This window comes from Oryctolagus cuniculus, chromosome 10 (assembly GCF_051225735.1).
Source record: "Oryctolagus cuniculus isolate XC-2025 breed Fujian yellow rabbit chromosome 10, ASM5122573v1, whole genome shotgun sequence".
Classification (NCBI taxonomy): Eukaryota; Metazoa; Chordata; class Mammalia; order Lagomorpha; family Leporidae; genus Oryctolagus; species Oryctolagus cuniculus.
This window is the reverse complement of record NC_142876.1, coordinates 60602134-60618570: the sequence shown is the minus strand read 5'-3', so window position 1 is coordinate 60618570 and position 16437 is coordinate 60602134. Positions and strand designations below refer to the sequence as shown.

General features: G+C 42.6%; 1 protein-coding gene across 19 annotated transcripts in view; it reads left to right on the top strand.

Moving 5' to 3' along the window:
• The window catches only part of DLGAP1 (DLG associated protein 1), a 1086743-nt gene that overhangs the window by 1027020 nt on the left and 43286 nt on the right, over positions 1–16437 (top strand). For all 19 annotated transcript variants that reach the window (XM_070050436.2, XM_070050435.2, XM_070050434.2 and 16 more), the window contains one exon: positions 5221–5312. In XM_070050436.2, coding sequence (XP_069906537.2) covers positions 5221–5312 — 92 coding nt within the window. The remainder of the gene's footprint in view (positions 1–5220; positions 5313–16437) is intronic.

The window sequence follows — 16437 nt, the reverse complement described above, 5'->3', positions numbered from 1 at the left end:
AACATGGATTGGAGAGGAAATTTAGGATTATTAGGATGTGATTGACAGAGGGAAATCCTGTAAATTATTGCTGTGGACTTGTCCAGAGCTATGATCTTAGAAGAATCCATAGTTGTGCATTCTTTCATAATGAAGGAAGACATATCCCAATATAAACCAAGCACATAACTCACAAAGCCAGCAAAAGAACAGAAAACAACTGGAAGAGCTAAATAATGATGAAAGTGGAGATAAATGAGTTAGAAAACCAAACAGAGCCTTGGCGATGACAACTAGAATAGAACTGATAGACGAGAATTGGTTCGCGACAAAGACCAAATAAATAGGCAAGTCTGATTAGGAAAAAGAGAAACTACAAACAAACTATATTAAATATGAAAAAAGGATATGACCTTCCATGAATTATAAAAGATTCTGATGATAATTTAATGCTGGTAAAATTTAAAAGCAAGATAAAATAGACATTTATGTAAATTACTAATACTAATGCAAGAAGAAATATAAAAGCTGGGGAAAGAAATCTAACAGCCATAAAGGAAATTGTAAAAATATTAAAAGCGGGGGCGGTTCTGTGGCGTAGCAGGTAAAGCTGCTGCCTGCAGTGCCAGCATCCTATGTGGGCACCAGTTCGAGTTCCAGCTCCACTAATGATTCAGGTCTCTGCTGTGGCCTGGGAAAGCAATAGAAGATGGCCCAAGTCCTTGGACCCCTGCACCCGCATGGGAGACCGGGAAGAAGCTCCTGGCTCCCGGCTTTGGATCAGCCGTTGCAGCCATGTGGGAAGTGAACCAGCAGATGGAAGATCTCTCCCTTTTTCTGCCTCTGCCTCTCTGTAACTCTGCCTCAAATAAATAAATAAATCTTTAAAAATATATATATAGCAAAAGCAGCAACAACAAAAACCTTCCTCAAAATATACAGATATAGATAATTCTGCAGAAAATGTTTTGCTAACATTCCGGAAGCAAATAATTCCTGTTATATAAATAAAAGGTCAAGATTCTCAATTTTTGAAGTCAAGTAAACATAGCTGACACCCAAACTCTAAAGAAAACAAGAAAAAATGATTATAGAATAACATGCTTACAAATATAGTTGTAAAATCAAGCCAAATTTGGGCCGGCGCCGCGGCTCACTAGGCTAATCCTCCGCCTTGCGGCACCGGCACACCGGGTTCTAGTCCCGGTCGGGGCGCCGGATTCTGTCCCGGTTGCCCCTCTTCCAGGCCAGCTCTCTGCTGTGGCCAGGGAGTGCAGTGGAGGATGGCCCAGGTGCTTGGGCCCTGCACCCCATGGGAGACCAGGATAAGTACCTGGCTCCTGACATTGGATCAGCGCGGTGCACTGGCCGCCGCGGCTAGCGGAGGGTAAACCAACGGCAAAGGAAAACCTTTCTCTCTCTCTCTCTCTCTCTCTCTCTCTCACTGTCCACTCTGCCTGTCAAAAAATTAAAAAAAAAAAGTCAAGACAGATTTGAAAACTAATCCAAATATATCTCATTATCAACTAGAGTATGGCTCAGAAGTTCAAAGTTATTTTGCTTTTGAAGAAAAATATGATAGCCAGATAGACACAAAAAATATGGTACTTAGTTAAATTCAGAAGTCATCTCAAATATCAACATGTTAAAAAAGTATCCCTAAGAAACCCAGTTAAACTCCTATTTAAAAGAGAACTGCTAGAGATATTCCAATTAGAGTTAGAAATCAGCTAAGATCTCTTGTTTTCACAAGGCTATTCAGTATTATTTGCCTTTATTAGCCAGGACACAAAGCAAGAGAGATAAGATATAAATATCCCAAAGAAAAATTGAAATTACCAAGAACCTGAAAGCACAAAAGTAAATATAAGAGAACTTTTTAAAAAATGCTTGGGGTGAGAAAGTCCTTTTCAAATCGTAAAACCTAGAAATGGCTACAGAATAAAAGATCTTCTACAAGAAAGACAAAGTTTGAAAGATAAATAGTAAACAGAGAAAACATTTGCAGTACATATAAGAGAAAGGCTTTAGCATCATAAAATAGAGTCCTATGAATATGAAAAAAATTTTAAAGATGTGTTTACTGATTTAAAAAAGCAGAGTAACAGAGACTGCAGAGAGAGAGATCTTCCATCCTCTGCTCCACTCTCCAAATGCCCTCAACAGCCAGGGCTGAGCCAGGCTAAGCCAGGAGCCAGGAATTCCATCTGGACAAGGACTTGAGTACTTGAGTCATTATCAACCACTGCCTCCCAGGTGCAACAACAGAAAGATAGGAAGTGGAGCAGCTGGGACTCAAACCAGCACTCTATCATGGGATGCCAGCTTCCCAAGTGGTGGCTTAACCCACTGTGCCACAACACCTGTCCCAAGAAATTGTTAAAACCTCACTTTGGGGAGAGGGTAAAATAAGCAAAGGACATAAACAAAGAAGTACAGGAAACAGAAATATTTCTCACTGTGATATTGTCATATATTTTTTAAGATTTATTTATTTATTTGAAAGTCAGAGTTACACAGAGCGAGGAGGACAGGCAGAGAGAGAGAGAGGTCTTCCATCCGATGGTTCACTCCCTAATTGGCTGCAACAGCTGGAGCTGTGCCCATCTGAAGCCAGGAGCCAGGAGCTTCCTCGGGGTCTCCCACGTGGGTGCAGGGGCCCAAAGACCCGGGTCATCCTCTACTGCTCTCCCAGGCAACAGCAGAGAGCTGGATAGGAAGTGGAGCAGCAGGGACTTGAACCGGCACCCATATGGGATGCCAGCACTGCAGGCGGCAGCCTTACCCCCTACGCCACAGCACCGGCCTTGTCATATGTTTTTAAGTTAGGTGATATTTAGTATTGGTGAGAGTGTAGGGAAATGAATACTCCCATATAGTGCCCGTGAGAGGTTGATAAGTGCTTTGAAGAGCAATTGAACAGCACCCCTTAGTTATGAGTGCTCAGTGTCTTCCATTTAACATTTCCACTTTTTTTTTTTTTTTTTTATTGACAGGCAGAGTTAGACAGTGAGAGAGAGAGAGAGACAGAGAGAAAGGTCTTCCTTTTTCCACTGGTTCACCCCCCAAATGGCCACTATGGCTGGTGCTGGCCAATCCGAAGCCAGGAGCCAGGTGCTTCCTCCTGGTCTCCCATGCGGGTGCAGGACCCAAGCACTTGGGCCATCCTCCACTGCCCTCCCGGGCCACAGCAGAGAGCTGGCCTGGAAGAGGGGCAACTGGGACAGAATCCGGCGCCCCAACCGGGACTAGAACCCGGTGTGCCGGCGCTGCGCTCACTTGGTCAATTCTCCGCTTGTGGCGCTGGCATCCCATATGGGCGCCGGGTTCTAGTCCCGGTTGCTCCTCTTCCGGTTCAGCTCTCTGCTGTGGCCTGGGAAGGCAGTGGAGGATGGCCCAAGTCCTCGGGCCCCTGCACCTGCATGGGAGACCGCGATGAGGCACCTGGCTCCTGGCTTCGGATCGGTGTAGCTCCAGCCGTAGCAGCCATTTGGGGGGTGAACCAACGGAAGGAAGACCTTTCTCTCTGTCTCTCTCACTGTCTAACTCTATCTGTCAAATAAAAAAAATTTTAAAAAGATACATATGAAATGGTATTTGTAATATTATATGTAACAGCAAAAAAAGAACATGTTACCTAGATATTGCTTTAATAGTCATTAAAAGAAATATTCATGCAGCCAACAGAAGAATTGAAGTACAGCCATGTATTGACATGATAAAACACCCAGAAGATAACAGCTTTAATAAATAAAGCAAATCTCAGGAAAATACATACGATTTCATCTATATACTCTTAGTATTGATCATCATTTATATAACACAATGGACAAACATCCATCAACAATCTGACAATGATTCTTAAGGTACCTGTACTTTCTACATTATATATTTCTGTATTTTAGTTTTATATAATCTACACTAATTGGGTTCATTTTTAGAAACAAATGATTTGTTAAATATACAGGAACAAAAAAGGAATAAACCTAATCTTGAATAATCCTAAAGTTTGCTTCCAGTTTGGATTCAGGCTTATCTGTCATACGGACTATTAGATGTGGATATATTTTTTCTTTTTTTTTAAACATTATTTATTTACTTGAAGGGCAGTTACAGAGGCAGAGGCAAAGAGAGAGAGAGGTCTTCCATCCTCTGGTTCATTCCCCAGATGGCTGCAACTGCCGGAACTGGGCCGATCCGAAGGCAGGAGCCAGGAATTTCTTCCAGGTCTCCCACGTGGGTGCAGGGGCCCAAGGACTTGGGCAATCTTCTGCTTTCCCAGGCCATAGCAGAGAGCTGGATCAGAAGTGGAGGAGCCGAGACTTGAACCAGCACCCGTATGGAATGCCAGCACTGCAGGTGGCGGCTTTACCCGCTACGCCACAGTGCCGGCTCTGGATATATTTTCTATATGAGCTATAATATATACGTAGTTATTTAGAAACTGTGACATGATATTCAAAGACAAATATTTAGTATAGAGGGAAAAATTGAAGTGTTCTGTAGTTTACCCTAACAGATTAATATCTAAATGATTCAGTATCAACAACTATAAATCATGGATTTTCCTCTTTTTGTATTTCATTACCTGCAAATTCAAACCTTCCAAGAACACATTTCCATATTAACATTTCCTCCTAATATAGTGCTCACAGGTAAGTATACACAGTTGGTCCTCAGTGTCTGAGTTCCACATCCACAGATTCTCAGCCAACCACAGATAGAAAGTATTTTTGAAAATTTACATCTATATGGAGTATGTACAGATTTTTTTTATTTCTAAAAAATACAGAATAACAAGTATTTATACAGCATTTATACTGTGTTGGGTATTATAGTAATCTAGAAGTGATTTAAAGTATAGGGGAGGATATGTGAATAGGTTCTATGCAAATATTATGCCATTTAATATAAGGGACTTGCGTATCTGCAGATTTTGCTATCTACAAGTGGTTCTGGAACAGATCAGCTATGGATATTGAGGGATGATTATATTCACAAATCTATGGAGGAATATAGATGTGGCAGCCCCCTGAGTATTGAATAAAACATCATTTTACTAAAAGCGGGAAAGAGCATGCTAATAAGGTAGTGATGGCGCTCATCAGACTTACAAATATTGAACAGATAGGTGACAAATCACAAAGCATTCCAGTAATAGAACAGATACTTCTGATGAACTGTGATACTTGTCTTTCAAGTTGCTGAAATCGAGTAACTCAATTTGTCTGATTTCTTCAGGTGGATGATGCTGATGAACCTGACAAAACAGGGGAAAATAAGGCACCTAGTAAGTTCCAGTCTGTGGGAGTGCAAGTAGAAGAGGAGAAGTGGTGAGTGCATAGCATGCATCCTCTTCCATCTTGGTGTTGGCAAGCATTTGTTCCCATGGGAAACCTACAAAATTGATTGCTGTTTCCCACCAACTCCTGGGAGCATTTAAGCTTGAATCAATAGTAGCTGATTCCCTTTTATGATTTAATCCTGGAAACCACTCATTTAAGTTTAAGATACAATGATAGTATAAATATATCACATTAACATAAACACTGCATTTACAATTCCTCTTTTTAAAAGAAAGCTATCATTTTAGACTGTGAACTTTTTTTTTTTCTTTTTAAGAATTATTTATTTTCATTTGAAAGGCAGAGTCACAGAGAAAGAAAAGGAGAGCTCCCATTTATTGATTCACTCCCCAAGGTTGGGCCAGGCTGAAGTCAGGAGCCAGGAGCTTCATCTGGGTCTTCCACATGGTAGTAGGGGCCCAAGGACTTGGGCCATCTTCCATTGCCTTCCCAGGTGCACCAACAGAGAACTGGATCAGAAGTGGATCAGCCAAGACTCAAACCAGTGGGATGCCAGTGTTGCAGTTAGTGGCTTAACTCACTGTACCACAGCACCAGGGCCTGGACTATAGACTTTTTGTGACAAGAGAACTTATTTCTGTTTTTATTACCAGCACATAGTACCTGATGGTTAGTATGTGCTCAGTGAATGATGAATGATGAATGATTGAGGAAAAATAAAGAAATATTCCCTATCATTATCCTGAACCACCACTTTGTTTAGATTGCTCTTTGAAATAAACTTACTCTAAAGTCTTAGTAATCAATAAGTGGGAAATTTAGATTTTCATCAGATCAGAACCCAGGAGCAGGAAGGGAGCTCTGAGGTTTTTTCAATGTATAAACAAGAATTTGATTGAGGCATAGTATAATGAGTTTCTCAAACTGTGAGGTCGTTGGTGGTTGGAATTCTATTTTATTGGCAGTGGTGCTCCCAACTTCCAGCTCTGTACTTTGCACATACTAAGCACACAGTAAATGTTGACTGACTGAAGTTAAACTGGAGTGATGGCAGGGGAAAGAGCTCTAAATGATAAGTCAGGGTATTGTCTCAACTTTGCCACGAATGTTTTGTGTATTACTTTGGATGAATCATTTGGATGTCATCTGTCACTCATCCATTCTGCTATGGTTTGTATACAGTTTGTCCCCTCTGGAATTCAGGTTGAAATTTGTTTGCCATTGTGGTGGTGTTGGGAGGTTGGGTCCTTAAAAGGGGACTAAATTGCCAAGAGGGATTAATGCCTTTCTCACAGGAGTGGTTAGTTATCTTTATCCGGCTTCTTCTGGCTGGGCCATCTTCTGCTGCTTTCCCAGGTGCATTAGCAGGGAGCTGATAGAAAGTGGAGCAGTCGGGCCTCTCACCAGCACCCATATGGGATGCCTAGGTGGCTTAACCCTCTATGCCACAGCGCCGACCCCATCATCATTGTTTTCTTGCCAGGTATGTGTTCTAGGTATGTGTAGCAATTTTTTTGAAAGTTTAAATTTAGTGGACGTGAAAGATCTCATGGTGAGAAACCCATTCCTCCACGCTTCAGCAGCTCAGGTTGTTTGTTTTGCTCAGTGGTGCTGCGGTTAAGAACACAGACTCTGGAGCCAGAATACCTAGATCCAAACCCTGGCTCTGCCACCTACGAGATGACGGGTCCTGAGCAAATCACTACATCGTGAAAAGGGGACAAAAGGCAGTTTCCAGCCCAGACTATAAGGAGATTAGAAGTTGCCACTCTTTCCAAACAACAAGTAAATATCTGAACAAACTGAAAAATCAATAGCCTTTCTTATGTCTGTCAGAGAGAGGTCATGGGGCAAAGTGCTCCCCTGAAAATTAGAGAAAGAGACAGATGTGGACAGTCACACCTACTGGAATGCAAACCCTTGGTCAGAAGACTGCAGGAACCAGTGCCAGAGTAGGCAATCCTGCTGGAGGCTCAGTGTGGACAAACCTGAGTGTGAAAAACTCCAGGGAGACCCTGTCATAGGAGGACTTTTGTGAGTTTTAGCTCCAAGAGCTCTACCAGGTCTTCACAATGAGTTTTGGAGAAAAAATGCCTTTTGTTCGCAGCAAGGTAAAGGAAAAAAGAACCATTGCGAAATATAGCCGGGCATTCTTCAAAGGGCCTGCCTGCTGCAGAAGCTGTTTTAGTAGATCCTCTGGCCTGTGGGGTTTTATCAGAGCCTCATCTTCCTGGGGGAAGGGAACTAATCCCTCTGGGCAGGGAGAGAAATTCCCACCTGCAAACCCTGTCACCATCTCTACCCACATAAAGGGTGGGGGGAGGGACTGAGAAAACAATGGCTTCACAGTGCAGGGGGCAAAAGGCTGAGGGCCTAATCAGTGTGCTTTCTCCCCATACCTTGCCATTCATTAGTAAAGGCCTATTTACCACAGTGTATCATGTCCACTTTTCAAGAAATTACGAGGCATCCTAAAAGGTAAACCACAGTTTGAAGAGACAGAACAAACATCGGAATCAGATGTGGCAGGAATGTTGGAGTAACCATATAAAGAGTTTTTTTTAAACTGTGATTAATATGCTAAGGACCCTAATAGAAGAAGCTGAAGATGCAGAAACAGATGGATAACACACACATGGAGGTAGAAATTCTCCCTTTAAGATTTATTTATTTATAGGAAAGGCAACCACAGGGAGAGATGGGGGTGTGGCTGGCTGTCTTCCATCCACTGGTTTGCTCTGAGCAGGGCCAAAGCCAAGAGGGAGGAACTCCATTCTGGTTTCCCATGTGGGAGGCAGGGTCCCAAATACTTGTGCCATCTTCCACTGCCTTCTCAGGTGCACTTTTAGGAAGCTGGTTTGGAAGCAGAGTAGCTGGGACTCGAACTGGTGCTCTGATGCAGGATATTGTTGTCACAAGCAACAGTTTAACTTGCTGCACCACCATGCCAGTCCTGAGAGATGGAAACTCTAAGAATCAAATGCTAGTGATAAAAACCATTGTAACAGAAAGAGAAATGTTCTAGATGGGCTCATTAGTAAACAGGATACTAATCTCTGAATGAGACAGAACAGTATTTGAATCCTTGAATTTAAGGATATAGCAATAAAAGTTCCAAAACCGAAAAACAAAGAGAAAAGAGAGTGAAAAAATCAGAACAGACTATCTGAAAGCTGGGACAACTACAAAAGGTGTAACTGACATGCCAGGAAAATACCAGAAGGAGGGGCCAGCGCTGTGGCGCAGCAGGTTAATGCCCTGGCCTGCAGCACTGGCATCCCATATGGGTACTGGTTTGAGACCCAGCTGTTCCACTTCCTATCCAGCTCTCTGCTATGGCCTGGGAAAGCAGTGGAAGATGGCCCAAGTGCTCAGGCCCCTGCAGCCACCTGGGAGACCTGGAAGAAGCTCCTGGCTCCTGGCTTTAGATCAGCCAAGCTCCAGTCATTGCAGCCATTTAGACAGTGAATCAGATAGAAGATGTCTCTCTGACTTTCTCTCTCTCTCTCTCTGTAACTCTGCTTTTCAAATAAATAAATAAATCTTTTAAAAAATAAATTAAAATAAAATCTTTTATTTTTCTTACTGTTAGTCATAGATAACAATTTGTTCAAAATAATAATAACAGTATATGCAAATTAGATCTAAACAGACATAGTTGTGTCTAGGTGAAACGAGTGACAGTGCTGTGGTGTGTGTTCTCCAGAGGGGCATGTGCTGGAAGCTTAGCTTCTGATGCATTGGTGTTAACAGGTGAGGGGACCTTTAAGAGGTGGTGGCCTGGTAGGAGATCATCAAGTCATTGGTAGTACTGACCTTCGAGGGCACTAACATGGCTCTCATTGGATCCCCAGTTTCTGACTTCCTGTCTCACCAAGGGATCTGACCTCACAGTCTCCCCATAGTGCCCTCCACCACCAGAACCACACCAGAGGCCAAGATGGGGCCTCTCTATCTTGGATTTTCAGCCCCCAGAACTGTAAGCTAAGTAGATCTCTTCCCTTTATTTAAGGCACCAAGCCTCAGGAATTAGAAATATTTAGTTATTGTAAGTTACTTGTGCTATCTACAAAGTGGCATAGTATTATTTGAAAGTGGACCTGAATTAGATGTAAAAGTACAGTGTAAACTCTAGGGCAACTACAATCGAAAAATTTGTTAAAGTATATAATTAATATGCCAAGAAAGGAGAAAAAGAATCACAGAAATGCTCAGTTAAAAAGCACTAAAAACAAAAAGTGTAGTAGACAAAAAGAAAAAAAACAGAAAACAGAATCTATAAAGGCTATTTTTTTAAGAATTATTTTATTTATTCAAAAGAGTTAGAGAGAGAGGTAGAGTGAGAGAGAGAGAGAGGTCTTCCATTCTGCTGGTTCACTCCCCAAATGACCACAATGGCCAGAGCTAAGCTGATCCAAAGCCAGGAGCCAGGAGCTTTCTCCAGGTCTCCCACATGGGGCAGGGGCACAAGGACTTGGGCCATCTTCTACTGCTTTCTCAGGCCATAGCAGAGAGCTGGGCAGCTGGAACTCGAACCAGAGCCCATGTGGGAGGCCGGTGCTGCAGGCTGGGGCTTTAACCTACTGTGCCACAACACCAGCCCCAGTATAGAGGGTATTAATTCAATTCTATCAATAATCACTTTAGGCCAGCGCCGCAGCTCAATAGGCTAATCCTCTACCTGCAGCGCCAGCACTCCAGGTTCTAGTCCCGGTCGGGGCGCCAGATTCTGTCCCGGTCGCCCCTCTTCCAGTCCAGCTCTCTGCTGTGGCCCGGGAAGGCAGTGGAGGATGGCCCAAGTGCTTGGGCCCTGCACCCATATGGGAGACCAGGAGAAGCACCTGGCTCCTGGCTTCGGATCAGCGCAGTACGCCAGCCAAAACGGCCATTGGTGGGTGAACCAACGGTAAAAGAAGACCTTTCTCTCTGTCTCTCTCTCTCTCTCACTGTCCACTCTGCCTGTCAAAAAAAATCACTTTAAATATCAATGGTTTAAATTCATCATAAAAAAGGTTATTAGACTCAATGGAAAAACAAGATCCAGAGGCAGTTACTTAGCATGGTGGTTAAGATGCTGCTTGGGACAACTGCATCTCATATGGTGGTGCCTAGGTTCAAGTTCTGGCTCCACTCTCAATACAGCTTTCTGCTAGTGCATACCCAAGGAGGCAGTAGTAACGGTTCAAATAACTGGGTCCCTGCCGCCCATGCAGGAAACCTCGATTGAGTTCCCAGCTCCAAGCTTTGCCCCAACCCAGCTCCAACCACTTCAGGTATCTGGGAAGTAAATCAGTAGATGGAAGTGTTTCTCTCTCTCTCTCTCTCTCTCTCTCTCTCTCTCAAATAAATACATACATAAATAATTTTTTAAAAAAAGACAAAATTATGTTGTGTGCAAGAAATCTGCTTTAAATATGGAGACATATAGATTAAAAAATGCACGATAGAGAAAGGATATACCTTCTAACATTAATCAAAAGGATGTAGGAATAATTATTAATTTCAGAGAAAGCAGATGTCACAGTGAGGAAAATTATTGAGGATAAAGGATGACATTATGTAATGACAAAGGCATCAGTTTTCAGAGAAGACATAAAATTTTTTTTAAAGATTTATTTATTTTTATTTGGAAGTCAAAGTTACACAGAGAGAGAGAGAGAGGAGTCTTCCATCCGTTAGTTCACTCCCTAATTGGCCGCAATGGCCGGAGCTGCACCAATCCTAAACCAGGAGCCAGGATCTTCCTTGTCTCCCACTTGGGTGCAGGGGCCCAAGGACTTGGGCCATCTTCTGCTGCTTTCCCAGGCCATAGCAGAGAGCTGGATGGGAAGTGGAGCAGCCGGGACCTGAACCTGTGCCCATATGGGATGCCAGCACTTCAGGCCAGGCTGTTAACCCGCTGAGCCACAGCACCGGCCGCTACATAAATTTTTTTTAAAAATGTGTGGATCTAACAAAAGAGCTTCACAAATACAAGGGGCAAAGCTCATAGAACTGCAGGCAGAAAAAGATGAACCCATTTGACCTCTCTGTTGAAAATGGACAGATTCAGGATCAGGTGTGGAACAGCAGGTTAAGCTACTGCTTGGATACGGCATTCCATATTGGCATGCCTGGGATCCAGTCCCACTGTGATGCACAATGTCTGCCTCTAAAACATATTTTGAACTAAGTGAAAATATAATTCATCAAAATTTATTAGCATGTAGTGAAATCGGTACCTCAAGGGAAGTTTATAGCATTGAATGCATACATTAGAAAAGAAGAAATATCTAAGGCAGTTAGCTAAGTTTCCACCTTTGAAAAGAGAGGAAGAAGAGCAAATTAAATCCAAAATAAACAGAAGAACAGAAATAAAAAAGGCAGGGTCCATTTATTTCAGTGGCTTACGTTGCCACGTGGGACACTCCTGTCACATATTGGAGTAGCTGATGTGAGGCCTGGCTACTCCACTTTTGATCCAGCTTCCTGCTAATGTACATCCTGGGAGGCAGCAAGTGACGGCTCAGAACTCAAGTCCTTGCCACCCACATAGGAGACTCAGAGGGAGTTCCGGACTCCTGGCTTGAGTGAGCCAACAGATAGAAGATCTCTCTATGTCTGCTATATCTGTCTGTCTCTCTTGCTTTTAAATAAAATGAAAATAGATAATTTTTAAAATTTTTCTTGAGGAAATTTTAAAAATTTGAACAGAGATAAATGAAATTGAAAACAAGAAACCAATAGAGAAAATCAAGAAAATCAACAGAACCAAAACCTAATTTTTGAGAAGATCAACAGATCTTACAAGCCTTTATTAGCTAGGCTAACTAGAGAAGACACTAATTACTAATATCAGACATGAAAGAGAAGGCATCATTGTAGATCTATGTACACTAAAAGGATATAAAAGAAAATTATGAAAAGATCTATGCTCATAGCTTTGATACCTTACATGAAATGATACAATTCCTTAGACATATTCTGCCAAAATCTACAGCAAAAGAAATACGTGATCATAATAGGCCCAATTTAAAGACATTAAAGGGGCCAGCGCTGTGGCATAGCGGGTAAAGCCACCACCTGCAGTGCCGGCATCCCATACAGGCTCCAGTTCATGTCCTGGCTACTCCACTTCGAATCCATCTCTCTGCTATGCCCTGGGAAAGCAGTAGAAGATGGCCCAAACCCTTGGGCCCCTGCACTCACATGGGAGACCCAGAAGAAGCTCCTGGCTCCTGGCTTTGGATCAGCCCAGTTCTGGCTGTTGTGGTCATTTGGGGAATGAACCAGCAAATGGAAGACACCTCTCTCTCTCTCTCTCTCTCTCTCTCTCTCTCTCTTTCCCCCTAACTCTGCCTTTCAAACAATAAATATTTTTTTAAAAGTTCATGGAAAATATAATTAAAATATGTTTATTAAAAAAAGGAATGAGAAAACAAAGCAAAGACTGGGAGAGAATATTTGCAAAAGACACATCTGATATAGGACTGTTAACTAAAATATACCAAGAACTCCTAAAACTCAACAACATGAAAACGAGCTACCTGATTTTAAAATGGATAAAAGAACTAAACAGACACCTCACCAAACATAATGTATAAATGCCCAGAAAGCATATGAAGGGGTGGGCAATGTGGCCACCACTTGGGACACCCCAATCTCTTATCAGAGTGCTGGTTCTAGTCCTGTCTACTCAGCTTCTATTCCAGCTCCTTGATAATGCACCTGGGAAGCAGCAGCTGGTAGGTCAAGTACTAGAGTTACTGCCACACACATGGGAGACTTCGATGGGGTTCCTGGCTCCAGCCTTCATCCTGGTCCAGCCCCAGCTATTGCTGCCATTTGGGGAATGAACCAACAGATGGACGATACCTCTTTCTCATTCTTTCTGTCTCCCTGTCACTCTGCCTTTCAAATGAATAGGTAAAAATCTTAAAAAAAAAAAAAAAAGTATATGAAAAGATGGTCAACATCATATGTCGTTAGAGAGTTGTAAATTAAAATAAAAATGAGGTATCACGGGGCCGGCGCCGTGGCTCACTTGGTTAATCCTCCGCCTGCGGCGCTGGCATCCCATGTGGGCGCCTGGTTCTAGTCCCAGTTGCTCCTCTTCCAGTCCAGCTCTCTGCTGTGTCCCGGGAGGACGGTGGAGGATGGCCCAAGTGCTTGGGCCCCTGTACCCACATGGGAGACCAGGAGGAAGCACCTGGCTCCTGGTTTTGGATCGGCGTAGCACGCTGGCCATAGTGGCCATTTCGGGGGTGAGCCAACGGAAGGAAGACCTTTCTCTCTGTCTCTCTCTCTCTCACTGTCTAACTCTGCCTGTCAAATCAAAATAAATAAATGTTTTTAAAAAATGAGATATCACTACATATTTATTAGAATGGCCAAAATCGAAAAGACTGACAACATCAAATGGTAGTGAGTATATGGAGCAACAGAGACTCTCATTATTGCTGGGGAGAATACAAATAGTTTGGCCACTTGAGAAGCCAACTTAGCAGTGTCTTATACAACTAAATATGCTTTTCTCACAGGACCCAGATGGTACTCCTTAGAATTACCCCCTTGAACTGAAAATTGTTCACTCAAAACCTGCACACAGATGTTTATAGCAGTGATATTCATAATTCCCAAAGCCTGGAAGCAATCAAGATGCCCTTCAACAAGTGAACGGATAAATAAACTATAGGGCATCTAGATAGTGAAATATTATTCACACTTTAAAAAATAAAATATATCAAGCCACAAAAAGACATGGAGAAAACTGAAGTGCATACTGCTAAGTGAAACGAGCCAAACTGAAAGGTCTGTAAGATTGCAGCTCTATGATATCACAGGAAAGGGAAAGCTAGGGAACCAGGAAAAGGAATAGTGGTTGCCAGAGTTCACGGGGAGGCAGGGGTGAAGGGCACAGTGCAGAGGATTTAGTGCTGTGAGGCTGCTCTGACTGATACAGTGGTAGACTCGTGTCATTTTATACTTTCGTCAAAAGTACACCACCAACAGGGAGTCCTCATAGGAACAAGGGACTTTGGGTGACAATGATGTATCAATGTAGGTTCGTGGATTGCATCAAACGCACCACTCTGGTGGGGGCTGTGAGAGCGGATGCTGTGCAGGTATGGGGGTGAGGAGGGAAGTGTGGGAACCTGGTATTTTTTATTCAGTTTTGCATTGAACCTAAAACTGTTCTAGAAAACAAGAGGGAGTTATTAACGTTGTAACAGTAGGAGTAGATAGACAGTAATATTTGCTTCAGTGTTGTCCTGGGATTTGTTGCTTAGTTTATGTAGAGCTTTCAGAACAATACCCAGCAGTGGGAGTCTGCAGTCTATTAAGTACCCTAAGTAGAAGCTTTCTAAGACTGAAGTTTTAAGAAAGCAATCGTACTATCTTTTCTTGAAACAGAAGACAAATGAGTATCAATTTGCATTTTACTTCAGATATTTCCCCTGCAGTCAATCAGTCTTATCTTTCCAAATTAACACCCTGACACCTCTCCACCTCCATGAATGCTGAATAGTGCTCTGTTTGGCTCTACCTAACAGTAACCCAAAGACTTCATATAAGCCACTTTCATCATGACTTTAAAAAGTTGAGCAGCGATCGATTCATTGAAGTATGTTGGATGGCCAGTTCCTCGGTACACTGAGTGATTTAAAATTCAGCTGGCACATTGATTTCAGTGTTTGACTTGCCAAAGTGTACTCTTCCTCAAAGGTCACTTTATAGTTAACCACTGTAAAGTAAATAAGCATTTAAAGGGATGTTAATGATTGTTTTCAACCTCTCCAAAAGAAACTCATTGTCAAGAGAAGGGATTACCTTCATCCTCTCTCTAACTATAATTCTTTTTATAATGTGGTAGTAATTCATTTAGATAGGATCTTGAAAAGCGAAATTGTGCAGATGAGATTACTTAACGCAGCTGGAGGGTTTTTTTTTTTAATTGCCTAGTGATAAAGATGAGACTGTTGTTCGCACACTGAATGGCCAGTAACAATTCATCTCCTCTTCCTTTCTCAAATAAACAGACTGAGAAAAGACAACAACCAAACAAAAAGTGAGAAAAAGCAGGAAAATAGAGCCAGAGAAAGAGCGAGCTGATACAAAGAGATGAAGATTAAAATACCTTCTGAGAGGCCTTTTAAATTGTCACCATTTAAGGACCCAGACTAAGACAGCTAAGTCCGCCTAGCCCATTTGTCTATTTAGTGTGGTCTTCAATGTTCCAACTCAGAACAAAAGGAATATGCTAATAATTCATTAGTAAAAAATGAACTGCCCAAGTAATTATCCGCTTCAAGCAGAGGAGTCTAAGTGAGGTTTTACAAAGCTTCCTGGTGCCTTTGCAGGCAGCCTGGGCACCCTCAGTGCGCCATGTTCATCCTCCCAGGCTGCCTCACAGTGGGGTCTGTGCGCAGAGCAAGGCTGCCTGCAGGCTGCTCGTTTCAAGGCCATGGCAGCAAGGAGCCAGGGATAATGAATGCACACGTCATTTTGCAACAAAACTGTTTCTCTTAAGCAAGGAACAAACTAGCCGTGTTCTTCAAGTATTAGCCATCTTTCCCGCACTTGTGTTTTATGGGTCAGTAGTGGCATTGTGGAGTCTGTAGGTCCCACAAGGCACATGTTCACTGAGATAAAGAACTGGTCCTGAGAGAAGCAGGTGAATCGTTGCAACGCCTCCCAGGAGCGCTCACCTCCAGCATGGCTCTTAGTGGGGATGCCCACAGCATGCTGTCCCCATTCTGTCTCATCCTGGGAATTTGTATGCGATCTTCTTGCCTTTCAAGCTAATGATTAGCAGATCTCGTAAACCAATCCTTTCTGTTGACGAAAGTGAGAAAGCTAAGCGGCTCCCAGGGATCTCCCCTTTCCTTCCAAGTAACAAGTGTATTTTCACAGTGGCTTCAAACTACAGCTTCTTAAATTAGCCCACTGATGACTCTAGGGCTCTGTAACAGTGGACACAGAAAGGAAGAATAGCATGGTTTTTATTATAAAAGTAGAATGTAAATTTCCATGGAGGAAAATCTACAGCAGTAAGTTAACAGTTTACAACTGTCTGATGAGTGTGGGAGTCATTGACTCAAATTAGCGAAGTATGTGCATCCTTTTTTTTATATACAAAAGTACTTTCAGGCCGGTGCCGCGGCTCAATAGG